Here is a 15,241-nt window from a genome sequence, read left to right as displayed (position 1 = left end):
GAGGGACCAAATTGCTAGGCTGAGGATTGTGGGGACCATGGTCTCAGGGAACATCTAGCTCAACTGTCATAATATAGTTTATAAAGAAAATGTTCTACATTCTACTTTGGTGAGTAGTGTCTGGGGTCTTAAAAGCCTGTGAGCAGCCAGCTAAGATACTCAACTGGTCTCACCCCTTTGGGAGCAGAGAAGAATGAAGAAAACTGAAAGATTCAAGGGAAAGATTAGTCCAAAGGACTAAAGACCACATCTATCAAGGCCTCCACCAGACTGAGTCCAGTACAACTAGATGATGCCCAGCTACCACCATTGACTGCTCTGACAGGGGTCTCAATAGAGGGTCCTGGACAGAGCTGGAGAAAAATATAAAACAAAATTCTAACTCAAAAAGAAAGGCCACTTGCTAGCCTGACAGAGACTGGAGAAACCCTGAGAGTATGGGCCCCAGAAACCCTTTCAGCTCAGTAATGAAGTTACTCCTGAGGTTCACCCTTCAGCAAAAGATTGGACAGGCCTATAAAAGGAGGCTAAAGGGGCACCTGACCTGGGGCAAGGTGTAGAAGGCAGAAGGGGACAGGAAAGCTGGTAATAGCGAACCCAAGGTGGAGAAGGGAGAGTGTTGACACATCGTGAGGTTGTTATACTAACTGTCTATTGAGAAACTAGTTTATTCTGTAAACCTTCATCTAAAGTACAAAAAAAAAAAAAAAAAATCAAAGGATGTAGTGGGCAAATCTGCTCAAAAATCCTCTTTAAAGTGTTGAAAAGCAAAGATGTCGCTTTGAGGACTAAGGTGTGCCTGACTGAACCATGGTTTTTTCAATCACCTCATATGTTTGTGAGAGCTGGGCAATGAATGTTGTTGTTACTGGGTGCCATCAAGTCGGTTCCGACGTGTAGCGAGCCTACGCACAACAGAATGAAACATTGCCCTGTCCTGTGTCATTCTTACAATCATTGCTATGCCTGAGCCCATTTTTGCAGCCACTGTGTCAATCCATCTGGTTGAGGGTCTTCCTCTGCTCTGTTGACCTTGTACTTTACCAAGCATGATGTCCTTCTCCAGGGACTGTTCCCTTCCGACAACATGTCCAAAGTATGTAAGACGCAGTCTCGCCATCCTTGCTTCTAAGAAGCATTCTGGTTGTACCTCTTCCAAGACAGGTTTGTTTGTTCTTTTGGCAGTCCACGGTATATATTCAATATTCTTCACCAGCACCAAAATTCAAAGGTGTCAATTCTTCTTTGGTCTTCCTTATTGACTGTCCAGCTTTCACATGCATATGATGCAACTGAAAATACCATGGTTTGGGATAGGCACACCTTAGTCTTCAAGGTGACATCTTTGCTTTTCAACACTTTAAAGAGGTCCTTTGCAGCAGATTTGCCCAGTGCAATGCGTTTTTTGATTTCTTGACTGCTGCTTCCATAGGTGTTGATTGTGGATCCAAATAAAATGAAATCCTTGACAACTTCAGTCTTTTCTCCATTTATCATGATGTTGCTTTGGTCCAGTTGTGGTGGTTTTTGTTTTCTTTATGTTGAGGTTAATCCATACTGAAGGCTGTGGTCTTTGATCTTCATTATCAAGCACTTCAAGTTCTCTTCACTTTCAGCAAGCAAGGTTGTGTCATCTGCATAACGCAGGTTGTTAATGAGTCTTCCTCCAATCCTGATGCCCCAATCTTCTTCATATAGTCCAGCTTCTTGGATTATTTGCTCAGCATACAGATTGAATAGGTATGGTGAAAGAATACAACCCTGACGCACAACTTTCCTGACTTTAAACCACACAGTATCCCCTTGTTTTATTGACTATGCAAAGGCATTCGACTGTGTGGATCATAGCAAATTATGGGTAACATTGCAGAAAATGGTAATTCCGGAACACTTAATTGTGATCATGAGGAACCTGTACACAGATCAAGAGGCAGTTGTTCGGACAGAACAAGGGGATTCTGAGTGGCTTAAAGTCAGGAAAGGGCAATGAATAAGGAAGACCAAAGAAGAACTGATGCCTTTAAATTACAATATTGGTGAAGAATATTGACGAACAAGCCTGTCTTGGAATAAGTGCACCCAGAGTGCTCCTTGGAAGAGAGGATGACGAGACTTTTTGTCTCACATATTTTGGGCATGTTATCAGGACACACCAGTCCCCGGAGGAGGATATCATGCTTGGTAAAGTAGAAGGTCAGCAAAAAAGAGAGAGATCGTTGACGAGATGGATTGACACAATGGCTACAAAAATGGGCTCAAACATAGTAATGAAGTAAGGATGGCACTGGACCAGGCAGTGTTTGGTTCTGTTGTACACAGGGTTGCTATGTTTCTAAACCAACTTCATGGCACCTGGGACCAACAAGGCCCTAATTATGAGTTATATCATTTGACCTCAGGCTACCAACTTCACTCATCCTACTTTCTTTCCTGTGCTCATTTTTTCACACTGACTTCTTTGATATTCTCAGGAGGCACACAGAAGTTATTTTTTGTTTTTTTTTTATCCTGAGCACATTTCCCCAGATACCTGCAAAGATTGCTTCTTCACTTTCTTTTCATCTCTTCTTGAATGCCACCAACTCAAGGGGGCTCTCCTTGACTATTCTATCTAAAACAGAGCTCCCATCACTCTCCTTACCTAGGCTTTGCTTTTTTTTTTCTTCTTTCTAGCACTTACAGTTTTGTGTTGTATGTCTCACTCATTAGAATGTAAATATCACTAGACTTTATCTATTTTGTCCTTTGGTGCTGCCACAGGGCCTAAAACCAATCCAGCTGCCAGCAAGCTGACCCTGACTGATGATGACCCCATGTGTGTCAGAATAGATCTGTGCTCCATAGAGTTTTCAATGACTGATTTCTTGGAAGTAGATTGTCAGGCCTCTCTTCCGAGGCATGTCTGGGAGAAGTCAAACTTCAAGCTTTTCAGTTTGTAGCTAAGCACTAAATGGCTTCCACTACCCAAAGACTCCAGGCATAAAAGAATTCTTGGCATAAGGCTGGCACACAATACTTATTTGTTGAATTAGTTAATTGTTTACTTATTATCTGCCTCCTCCACTAGGCTCTTAAGGACCTTAAAAGCAGGAACTTTGTTTCTGGTGTTCCTAGATCATCTTGCAAATAATAGGCAATAAATAAATATTGAACGAATGAATGATTTGTCTTATTTTTTTTTTTTTTAATCTCCCTCCCCTGGTAGACTCTAAATATCATGATGATTAAAATTATGTCTGTTATCTCACCAATGTGTATCCGTCCCCTTGTAGTGTCTGTGCATAGTAGGCACTCAATAAATAAGTAAAGAATCCAAGGACTGGGACCAGAGTGAACAGGAACCTACACTAGCCACCCAGAGACCTCCACAGAGATAAACTGTAGTTTTAATGGCAGAGTGAAAAGTTAAGATATGCACAGAGCCATGAAAACCTTAAATCGCGCTGGTCATCCTTTCAAGGCCCAGCCTGGAGCTAGAAAAGCCTTGCTTCCCAGAAAAGACCAAAGAATCTAGGTACTAACTTCTGAGTTTCTTTTTTTCCAGTTACTTCTTTCATATCGTGGAACGAGTAAATCTTAATTTCAATCCACAGCTTTGTCTTTTTTTTGCTGAAAACCTTTGACCTGAAGATTCCAGATGAATTCATTTACTGTGCCAAAGAGTACCAGACAAGGAGAGAGAATTGCGTTTTGGCATAAAGCTAGTAGTGTGGCCTTGAAAACATTTACCATCTCCTATTTTTGTGGTTTTCTTTTGTAAAATGGAGACACTTGAACAGAACCAACAGCTCTCAAGTTGTGCACTTTGTATATCCATGTCCGCTGAGGTGACCTTGAGGGGAGTGTCTTAGTTTCCTAGCGATGCCACAGTAAAACACCACAAAGGGATTGTCTCCTGTTCTGGAGACTACAAGTCCAAATTTAGGGATGGTCATGGGTGTATAAATTCCTTTTGGTAGTTTCTGGTGGCTGCTAGCAATGCTTAGTGCTCCTTTGTTGCTTACAGATGCATCTGCCTCATTTACCATGTATCACCTATCTGTCTTTCCCCTTTGTTTCTCTCCCTATATCCCTATCTATTCTCCCCTTCTATAAAACACCAGTAAGAAAGGATTGAGATTAGGACACACCCTATCCAGTATGATTTAACTGATAATATCTTCAAAGAAAACCCTATTTTTTACCCCAAAGAAGGTCACATTCACGAGCACAGGGATTATGACTTCAACAGATCTTTTAGCTGGACACAATTTCATTCGTAACAGGGGGCTTTGTAAGTATCTTCTTTCCTTCCTCTTTCTTGCCCTCTTGTTTAATTAAGAAATCACTGACTTAGCGAGCTACTGTTATTGAAGTGATTCTGTCAAGTGTGTAGGGGAAAAGAAAGATTAAAATCTACTCTCCTATGTTATCTATAACACCCTTCCTCGTCCCCAAATTTTGTGAATCTCTAAACTGTGCCTCAGTTCACTACTAAGAGCATAAATTTTAACATTGTTTAAGTTACAGACAGTTCTCAGTTCACTTACTATCTTCCATTACTTTTTGATCACCTACTGCACTTCAGGAACTGTGGTAAACATTGAGAATACAAAGAGGAATTTTAAATTTTGAAATGATCTCTTCCCTCATAGTGCTCCATCCAATGGGGAGCAAAGGTAAAGTGCCCTTTATGGGGCCAAAGCAGAGGGTGATCTCAGAGCACATCAAAGATCACCAAAGCAACCTGGAACAGACAGCATGTGGTCTAGAAAACCTCCAAATAAGTGACATGAAAGAAATGAGTCCTAATTTTAATTAATCAAATTATGTTGTTGCTAGGTGCCATTGAGCCATTTCTCACTCACAGCAGCCCCACAAACAACAGATCAAAAAACTGTCTGCTCCTGTGCCATCCTCCCAATTGTTGCCAAGTTTGAGCCCATTGTTTCAGCCACTGTGTCAATCCATCTCCCTAAGGCTCTTCCTCTTTTTCACTGACCCTCTACCAAGCATTATGTCTTTCTTCAGGGACTGGTCCTTCTTGATAACATGTCCAGAGTATGTGAGACAAAGTCTTGCCATCCTCACTTCCAAGAAGCACTGTGGCTGTACTTCTTCCAAGATAGACTTTTCATTCTTTTGGCAGTCCATGATGTATTCAATATTCTTTTCCAACACCATAATTCTTTTTCAGTCTTCCTTATTCATTGTCCAGATTTCACATGCACATGAGAAGATTGAAAATACTATGGATTGAGTCAAGCAAACCTTAGCTCTCAAAGCGACATCTTTGTTTTTCAACACTTTAAAGAGGTCCTTTGCAGCAGATTTGCCCACTGCAATACATCTGATTTCTTGACTGCTGCTTCCAAGGGCATTGATTGTGGATCCAAGTAAAACGAAATCCTTGACAATTTCAATCTTTTCTCCATTTATCATGATGTTGCTCATTGGTCCAGTTGTGAGGATTTTTGTTTTCTTTATGTTGAGGTGCAATCCATACTGAATTCTGTAGTGTTTAATCTTCATTAGTGCTTCAAGTCCTCCTCACTTTCAACAAGTAAGGTTGTGCCATCTACATATCGCAGATTGTTAATAAGTCTTCCTCCAATCCTGCTGCTGCAATTTTCTTCATATAGTCTGGCTTCTCAGATTATTTGCTCAGCATACACATTGAATAAGTATAATGAAAGGATCCAAGCCTGATGCACACCTTTCCTGATTATATAGGAACAAAAATAAATAAATAAATAAAAGCCGAAACCCATTGCCGTCTAGTCAATTTCAACTCATAGTGACCCTATAGGACAGGGTAGTACTGCCCCATAGGATTTCCAAGGAGCAGCTGGTTTATTCTGTTGATCTTTTGGTATACAGCCAAGCTTTTAACCGCTGCACCACCAGGGCTCCTTCCTGATTATAAACCACTCAATATCTTGTTCTGTTCAAACAACTGCCTCTGGGTCTATGTACAGGTTCCTCATGAACACAGTTACGTGTTCTGGAATTCCCATTCTTCACAATGTTATCCATAATTTGTTATGATCCACACAGTTGACTGCCTTTAACATTGTCAATAAAACACAGATAAACATCTTTCTGGTATTCCCTGCTTTCAGCCAGAATCCATTTAACACCAGCAATGATATCACTTGCTCCACGTCCTTTTTTGAATCCTCCTTGAACTTCTGGCAGTTCTCTGTCAATGTCCTGCTACAACTGCTTTTGAATGATCTTCAGCAAAATTTTACTTGTGTGCAACATTAATGATATTGTTTGACAATTTCCACATTTGGCTGGATCAAATTTCTTTGGAATGGGCACAAATATGGATGCTGTCTTCCAAATTTCTTGGCATAGACAAGTGAGCACTTCCAGCACTGTGTCTGTTTATTGAAACATCTCAATTGATATGGAGCCTTGTTTTTTGCTAATGCCTTCCCGGTGGTAGAGCAGTTAAATGCTATGGCTGCTAACCAAAAGTCGGCAGTTCCGATCCATAAGGTGCTCCTTGGAAACTCTATAGAGCAGTCCTACTCTGTCCTTTAGGGTCAATTTGAGTCAGAACTGACTCGACAGCAGTGGGTTTCATGCAGCTTTACTTCTTCCTTTAATATGATTGGTTCCTGATCATATGATACCGCCTGAAATGGTTGAATGTTGACCAATTCTTTTTTTTGGTACAGTGACTTTGTGAAATCTCTTCCATCTTCTTTTGGTGCTTCCTGCATCATTCAACATTTTGCCCATAGATTTCTTCAATAGTGCAACTCAAGGCTTGAATTTTTTCTTCAGTTCTTTCAGCTTGAGAAATGCTGAGCATGTATTTCCCTCTTTGTTTCTAACTCCAGATCTTCTTATGTTTCACTATAATACTTTACTTTGTCTTCTTGAGCCACCCTTCTGAATCTTCTGTTCAGCTCTTTTACTTCACCATTTCTTCCATTTGCTTTAGCTACTCAACGTTCAAGAGCAAGTTTGAGGCTCTCTTCTGACATCCATTTTGGTCTTCTCTTTCTTTTCTGTCTTTTTAATGACCTTTTGCTTTCTTCATGTATGATGTCCTTGATGTCATGCCACAACTTGTCTGGCCTTTGGTCATTAGTGTTCAATGCATCAAATCTATCCTCGAGATTGTCTCTAAATTCAGGTGGAATATACTCAAGGTCATACTTTGGCTGTGGAGGATTTGTTTTAATTTTCTTCAGCTTCAACTTAAATTTGTATATGAGTAATTGATGGTCTGTTCTGCAGTCGGCCACTGGCCTTGTTCTGATTGATGATATTGAGCTTTTCCATCAACTCTTTCCACAGATATAGTTGATTTGATTCCTGTGTATTCCAAGTGGTGAGGTGCATGTGTATAGTCGTGGCATTTATGTTGCTGAAAAAAGGTATTTTGAATGAATAGGTTGTTGATCTTGCAAAATTCTATTATGTAATCTCTTGCATTCTTTCTATCACCAAGGCCATATTTTCCAACTCCTGATTCTTCTTTGTTTTCAACTTTTGGATTCCAATTGCCAGTAATTATAAATGCATCTTGATTGCATGTTTGATCAATTTCAGAGTGCAGAAGTTGATAAAAATCTTCAATTTCTTCATCATTGGGCTTAGTGGTTGGTGCATAAATTTGAATAATAGTTGTATTAACTGGTCTTCCTTATAGACATATGGATATTATCCTAACACTGACAGTGTAGTACTTTGGGATAGATCTTGAAATGTTCTTTTTGACAATGAATGTGATGCCATTCTTCTTTGTCATTCCCAGCACAGTAGACCATATAAATGTCTGATTCCAATACCAGTCCATTTCAGCTCACTGATGCCTAGGATATTGATCTTCAAGCTTTCCACTTCATTTTTGACCATGTCCAATTTTCCTTGGTTCATACTTAGTATATTCTACGTTCCAATTACTAATGGATATTTGCAGCTGTTTCTTCTCATTTTGAGTAGTGCCACATCAGCAAATGAAGGTCCTGAAGCTTTACTCCATCCATGTCTTTAAAGCCAACTCTACTTTGAGGAAGCAGCTCTTCCCCAGTAGTATTTTGAGTGTCTTCCAACGTGAGCTGCTCATCTTCTGGCACTACATCAGACAATGTTCTGATATTATTCATAAGGTTTTCACTTGCCAATTTTTTCAGAAGTAGACCGCCAGGTCCCTCTTCGTAGTCTGTCTTAGTCTGGAAGCTTCAGTGAAACCTGCCCACCATGGGTGACTCTGCTGGTATTTGTAATACCTATTTATGGCATAGTTTCCAGCATCACAGCAACAGTCAAGCCACCACAGTATGACCAAGGACAGACAAGTGGTGGAATCAAATTATTGACCGGTCAAATTGCATAGTGTCAAAATCATCTAAACCCTTTATGTGTCACAGTGGGAGACTGATGCCCAGCAACTTAGTAATCCAAAATTGGTAAGGGAGTTCCAACTTTGATCTAGATAGGTGTTATTGGGCTTTTTGTTTAAATCGAAATTTTTTTAATTAAAAGAGTTTTTTTTTTTTTTCTGGAGACAATTTTGCAGAACCCCTTCTTTTATCAGTTTAATGATGGAAAAAAATATTGTTAACCATATTTTAATAAGGCAGGAAGAAAAAATATTTACATATAGTGACTTCGTGCTTAGTGATGATGCCAATAACCCCTCCTTCATAAATTATACACTTCGTGTGAACTGCCAGTGAATTTATTTGGATTCATCCATAGGTTCACCCAGCTTGCCTCCTAAGCCACTGCATGGACCTAATCACACTGGGAAGGAAGGACGGGGATAGCCTGACTGTGAAGAAGAACAAAATTTTAAGAAGAGATCTAGGTTGGTCCCATTAGCACCTTCTCTCAACAACTGAATGAGCATCTAAGGGCTAAGTTTAAAATCAAGAAGTGAATTTTGTTTTGTTTTGTTTTAATTTCCCTGGGTGGTGCAAAAGGTTAAGCACTTCACTGCTGGTGAAAAGGTTAGACTTTGAACCCACCTAGAGACACCTTGAAGACAGGCCTGGAGCTCTGTTTCTGAAAGGTCACAGCCTTGAAAACCCTCTGGGCAGCTCTATTGTATTCTTATGGTCTCACCAAGATGGAATCCACTTGACAACAACTAACAATGGCAACACTATTAATAATACACAAAATTGCTCGGGTACACCATTTTCTTGGAGATTTTGTTCCTAACAGTCGTTTTATTTTACTTGATATGTTTAAGGACTATGAAATATATAGCAAAAACCAAACCCGTTGCCGTCCACTTGATTCCAAAAATATAAGACTGAGGAAATACAAGAGCTCTTCACATTAAAACAGAAATACTTGGGAAATACATAATTATCTAATAGTCTGCCATCTGTTTGGTTCTTACTGGCAATGGATTTATTCTGCTTAGTGCAGATGATGATACTGGGGTGAAATAATGGATTATACAATGGATTTCGGAGTTCTTTAACTGTTAGTAACTTACTAGTTTGCAAATCAACATTTCCCAACATAAAACCAATTTTTTTTTTTTTTATCTTTTAAATTTTTCAACTCTTACTCCAAGTAACGTTGTCATGGGCACCACATAACATCTGCTCTGGCGCCAACAGTTGTGTTAAATTCATCCACAATTTCTTCAAATTAATAATCTCGAAATGAGTTCTCTGGTTTTTCACTGCGCTCGGAGTAGGATGCACTTTGCATTGCCCGACTGTCCAGTTTAATTTGCTAGAAAGAATATTTTTAGAGGGACATAGGACTAAATCGTTTTCATCTCAGCACAGCATTTCCAAATGGCCGCCCCGGGTCCTAAATTCGACCGCTGCGGACAGGGACAAGTAGGTGCCCTCAGCTGCAGAGCGGTGAGACCCAAGCGCCTTCTTAACTGGACGGAGGAAGCTAGAAAGAAAACCCGAACACAGAGGAAAAGGTATGAACCTGCACTGGTGCACCAGAGAGGCCACCGGTCGCAGTGTAGGACTTCATTCTTAGGCTTGGGGAGGTCCCGGGAAAGAAGCAAACAGTACTTCCCCATTCAAGTCAGAGAGAGCAGGGCGCACAGGGTCGCAGGTCAGAAGTTGCATTTTAACCCAGTCTGCGCTTGAATGCAGCGCCTTTGCAGCCCGGGGGCCGTGGTGGCACCGGGCTGGAAGAGAACGAGGCTTACTTGGGCGGGAGAAACTGCTAGTTGCCAACGCCGGAGCTGCGGGTGGCGAGAGCAGAGGCGACCTCCGCAGCCGTTCGGAGCGCAAACCCGGGAGCGCGAACCCGGGGAGGGCAGGACTCGGCTGCCGCGACGCTGCGCCCCTGGCCCGGGCACGGCTTATCAGCCCTCGGACTGCCCTTTCGGCAGAAGGCAGCTCCCCGCTGCGGCAGCCCAGGCTCCGTGTGCCCCGGCACAGGCCACCTCCGGAGTGCGCCCTGGCCGCCCTCGAGAGGCATCCTTGGCACCCGCAGCCGGACCGACCATCGCCCCGGCTCCCAGACAAACTTCCTTCCTCCTGGGGTCCGGGCCGCACTGGCTGGCAGACGGCTCGCTAACCAGCCTCCTCTGGTCTCCGGCTGCAGGCGCCCTCGCCCGACGCGGCGAGCTTCCTCTCTGCCCCCCTCCAATCCCAAGCCCCGGGAGCCCAGCGGTCCCCGCGCATCCGCTCCAACAAAGCCGGCGGCTCGGAGGGCGGCCGGGAGAGGGCAAAGTGCTGGGAGTGGCGGCGGGGACGCCGAAGCCAAGAGAAGGCAGCCCTTGGTCGAGCTAGTGCTACGTTCAGGGGCAGCGGGGACGTGGCAGGGAGTAAGGGGAAGAAAGTGTCCTGTTCTCGGCACGAACGCCTTCTTGGCTTGCCCTCATTCGCCTGGCTCCCCTTGCCCAAGCGCATCCTGCTGTCCCGGTGGGAGTTGGCAAGGACAGAAGGGAAGCAGAGGGGACGCGGTGGCCGGGCGGATGAGCCGCTCCCTTACCTCTGTCCAGAGTGAGCGGCCGGACCACTGTCAATGTCGCCATGTCTGCCGTGGAAGCCGAAGTGACGCTCGGCTTCAGCATCAGCAACCGCTTGTAGTGAGAAAAAGAGGAGGAGATTGGGGGCGGGGGTGGAGAGGAAAGACGGAAAGGAGGGGGAGGGAGGAGAGGGAGGGAAGGTGGTGGTGGAGGAGGAGAAGAAAGCTTGGGGAAGGTTGGCAGCTAGATGGAGACGCCACTGTTCCGCGTAGGGCAAACCTTCAGATGCGGCGCGAAGCTGAGCAGGTATCGGAGAGAGAGGGCATCTACAGGCTCTGGCAGGAAGGCTCTGCCCTAGAACTTTGCTATTCCACCCACAGGAGCGCGGGGTGGGTATAAATGGCGTGTTGCTTTCTTTCAACTTTCTGCCCAAATAAAACGGTCAGTCTATTGGGGGGGTGGGGGGGGGGAGGCTGTGATGGAAAGGGGATGTGGGGGAGGAGGGCGGGGAGATGAGCTTTTTCAGATTAACAGAAATTGTCAACGCAATAATCCCCTCTTTAGGGAGAAAATGTTTCTACCATCAGAAACGTTGGGGTTTAATTATGGTTGCCGTTGATTTCTGTTAAAGTTTTTTGGAATGTTGACTTCTAACAGTATACAGGATAACTGACTTAAGGCCAGGGTTTCGTCAGTAGGTGTCCTAAGTAGATTGCCTAGAAAATAATTGATCTTAAAAGCAAACTTTCTAAATTTTTTTTAAATTAAAAAAAGAGGGCAGAGCAGTTTCTATCACTAAAAAAAAAAAACTAAGTGAGAAAAATACTTTCCTAGCACCTTCTCACTTTGATCTATAGCCAGTGGGGACTCAGAGTTGCCACTTAACTGGTTAACATGTGTGCCAGGAATTGAGCTAGGAGCGTTACAGCCATGTGCCTTGCATTGCCTTTGGGGTTCAATACTGTTTCTCCCTTTGTGTAGCCTGTGATCTAGTGGAGATAATGTTGTTAAAAGACTGACTTTAGAGTCAGCTGATCAGGCTTCAAGTGCTAGAACCTCCAAATACTAGCTGTGACCCCTTCTCCCCAACAGACTACTTTCAGTATCTTGCCATGGCAGGAACCTCTTATTTCCCGGAAAGATGAAGAAATTAAGAAGAATAGAGAAACCCTGAATAAGCAGAATGGTGGCAACTGTTGTTTTGGGATTAGAAATGGAAAAGATGCCTCCATCCTTTTCACTATGGCAGACCAGAATTGTTTTAGCTAGCAATAAACCCTTAAAGGCAAACACTATTTTGCAACAAGATATTTGCATGTAATCTACGCCATTTTCTTCTAATTACAGTATGGACAAGTCCTGAAGGTCTTCTCCGCCACATGCTGTACACTTGAAAGAAAAGTTAAGATTTTGCCACTGAGTGAGAAAGCCAAAGATGATTGGCCACACATCTAACAGACCCTAAAAACACATCTACAGTAGTAGTTCAACATGCCTATAATTTCACTTAGTGTAGTAGAAGGAAAGTGCCATGGTCTTCAAATTCAAGTTTTAGTTATTTTTTCTTCAGAAGTCACAGAAGTCATCTCTCACTGATCCCCAGTTTCCTCATCTGTAAAACAAGGGGAATGATATCCTTCGATCCCACAAGAGATTCTGTAATATGAGGTAAATCTACTCTACAATCACGCTGAGTCGTTTGAGAGTTTAATAAAATCATGGTTATCAATGCACATTGAAAAGAGTATATACAAATTTATTTACACAATAAGTATACATCCCTCCTAAACTGTCAGTAGGCATTGTGCTAGGTGCTGAGCATGCAAAGATTAAGGAGACATGGACCTCATCCCAGGGCAGTGCTCAGTGTAGGTTGGGATACAAATATTTGAGTAGGCCAAGAGAATCCCTTGCAATCAGTGTTCTAAGCATCATGCAAAGGTGTAGTGGTTAAGAGCTATGGCTGCTAACCAAAAGGTTGTGAGTTCAAATCCACCAGTTGCTCCTTGAAAACCCTGTGGGGCATTGACTCCATAGCAACAGTTTTTCTTTTTCTTTCTTTTTATGAAAGGACAGGGAAGGAGGCAACAAATCTAAGGCTGATTATCATTTAGATCCCTGGAATCAAACGACAGAAAGAAGTTGAGTTGTTCACAATGATAACAGAATGTGTTCCAAGGTTTGGCAAAGAGAATATCAAACCTCATTCAATAATCGAAGATAAAATAAGCACACAAATCCCTTGGCTACTAATGTAGTTCTTTCAACAACATACTTTCTTACAAATATGTATTTAAGCTGCTTGATTCAAAAGTCTAAAAGCCATAATTGTACCCATTTCAACACAAATCCCAGATTGTTAGGTCCATGAAGGAAGGGTGTCTTGTGTTTTTGTTTCCTGATGTATTGCCAGCGCCTAGAACAGATTCTGCCACATAAAAAAAGCCACATAGCAGGTGCTTAATAATAGTTGCTGAGTCAATGAGCAAAGAGGTCCATATTAGCATCAAATATTTAATAGCATGTTTCTAGACTTATACTTTGAGCTTCTTAATTGAAAATTAGCTCTATCATTCTGTGTTGACTCTGTAGGTTTTTTTTTTTTAAAGGATTCAAAATGAAAGTAAGAGGAAGCACACATCCATATATTCATAAGTTGTACCTAGTTGTAGCAAATCCAATACAGTTAGCTTCTTTCTACACAGGCATAGGAAATGAATAATAAGCCACTCATCTGTTAGAATTTGTTTTTATGAAGTGTTGTTAAGTGCCATCAAGTCAAATCTGACTCATAGTGACCCTATAGTACAGAGTAGAACTGTTCCATAGGGTTTCCTAGGCTGTAATCTTTATGGGAGCATCGTGCCAGGTCTTTTCTCCTGAGGAGCCACTGTTGTTGCTGTTAGGTGCCGTTGAGTCGATTCCGATTCATAGCGACCCTATATGTACCACAGAATGAAATGCTGCCTGGTCCTGCGTCATCCTCATGATCTTTGTTATGCTTGAGAGCATTGTTATAACCACTGCGTCAATCCATATCGTTGAGGGCCGCCTTCTTTTTCACTGATGCTCTATTTTACCAAACATGATGTCCTTCTCCAGGGACTGATCCCTCCTGATAGCATGCCCAAGTTTGTAAGAAGTAGTCTTGCCATCCTTTTTTCTAAGGATCATTCTGGTTGTACTTCTTCTAAGACAGATTTGTTCCTTCTTTTGGCAGTCCATGTTATATTCAATATTTTTCACCAACACTGCAATTCAAAGGCGTCAATTCTTCTTCAGTCTTCCTTATTCAGCCAGCTTTTGCTTGCATATGAGATGACTAAAAACACCATGGCTTGGATCAGGCACACCTTAGTCTTCGAGGTGACATCTTTGCTTTTCAACACTTTAAAGAGGTCTTTTGCAGCACATTTGTCTAATGCAATGAGTCCTTTGATTTCTTGACTGCTGCTTCCATGGGTGTTGATTGTGGATCCAAGTAAAGTGAAATCTTTGAGAACTTCCATCTTTTCTCTGTTTATCATGATGTTGCTTATTGGTTGGAGCCACTGATGAATTCAAACTGCTCACCTTTTGATTAGTAGCCTATCACTTTAACCATTGAGCCACCCGGGCTCCTCTATGGGGTATAAGTTACTAAATACTATCTGTCCAATAGAAACCCTGGTGGTGTAGTGGTTAAGTGCTACAGCTGCTAACCAAAGGGTCAGCAGTTCAAATCCACCAGACACTCCTTGGAAACTCTATGGGGCAGTTCTACTCTGTCCTGTAGGGTCGCTACGAGTTGGAATTGACTTGATGGCAATGGTTATGGGTTATCTCTCCAATAGCATTTGTGCATCCCTATTTCAGGCTTATAGATACAAGAGAATTTCCTTAATCTCTTTCTTTGCATAGGTAAGTGTTGTTGCTGTTAGTTGCCATTGACTCCTGGCAACCCCATGTATGTTAGGGTATAACTGTGCCCCATAGGGTTTTCAAGGCTATGACCTTTTAGAAGCAGATTACCAGGCCTGTCTTCTGAGGTACCTCTGGTTGGGTTCAAACCGCCAACCTTTTTGGCTACTAGTTGGGCGCTTAACTGTTTGGGCCGACCAGAGACTCTAGGTAAGTATACCAGGCTAAGGCCTCATAAATAATTTCCTGGGCAACTCCTGTAATAACCAGTGTTTCATCAAGGTCAATACACTTAACCTATTCCACTGGAGTTGCTTTGTTGATTGTATATTAATCGGTGAACTGTTACAACACCTGAAATTATGCTTTTATCTTAGCGATTTGAGTACATCATCACAACACTTTTCTCCTAAATGTTATGTAGTAATTTTGTTCTTT

The 15,241-nt window shown here is 42.3% G+C and overlaps 1 protein-coding gene across 1 annotated transcript in view; it reads right to left on the bottom strand.

Moving 5' to 3' along the window:
- Positions 1–11,008, bottom strand: part of LIN7A (lin-7 homolog A, crumbs cell polarity complex component) — a 159,995-nt gene extending 148,987 nt beyond the window's left edge. The window contains exon 1 of the mRNA XM_064283786.1: positions 10,927–11,008. Coding sequence (XP_064139856.1) covers positions 10,927–11,008 — 82 coding nt within the window. The remainder of the gene's footprint in view (positions 1–10,926) is intronic.
- Positions 11,009–15,241: the final 4,233 nt, after the last annotated feature.

Source organism: Loxodonta africana, chromosome 4 (genome assembly GCF_030014295.1).
Source record: "Loxodonta africana isolate mLoxAfr1 chromosome 4, mLoxAfr1.hap2, whole genome shotgun sequence".
NCBI classification, from domain to species: domain Eukaryota; kingdom Metazoa; phylum Chordata; class Mammalia; order Proboscidea; family Elephantidae; genus Loxodonta; species Loxodonta africana.
This window is presented reverse-complemented; position numbering and strand designations above follow the sequence as displayed.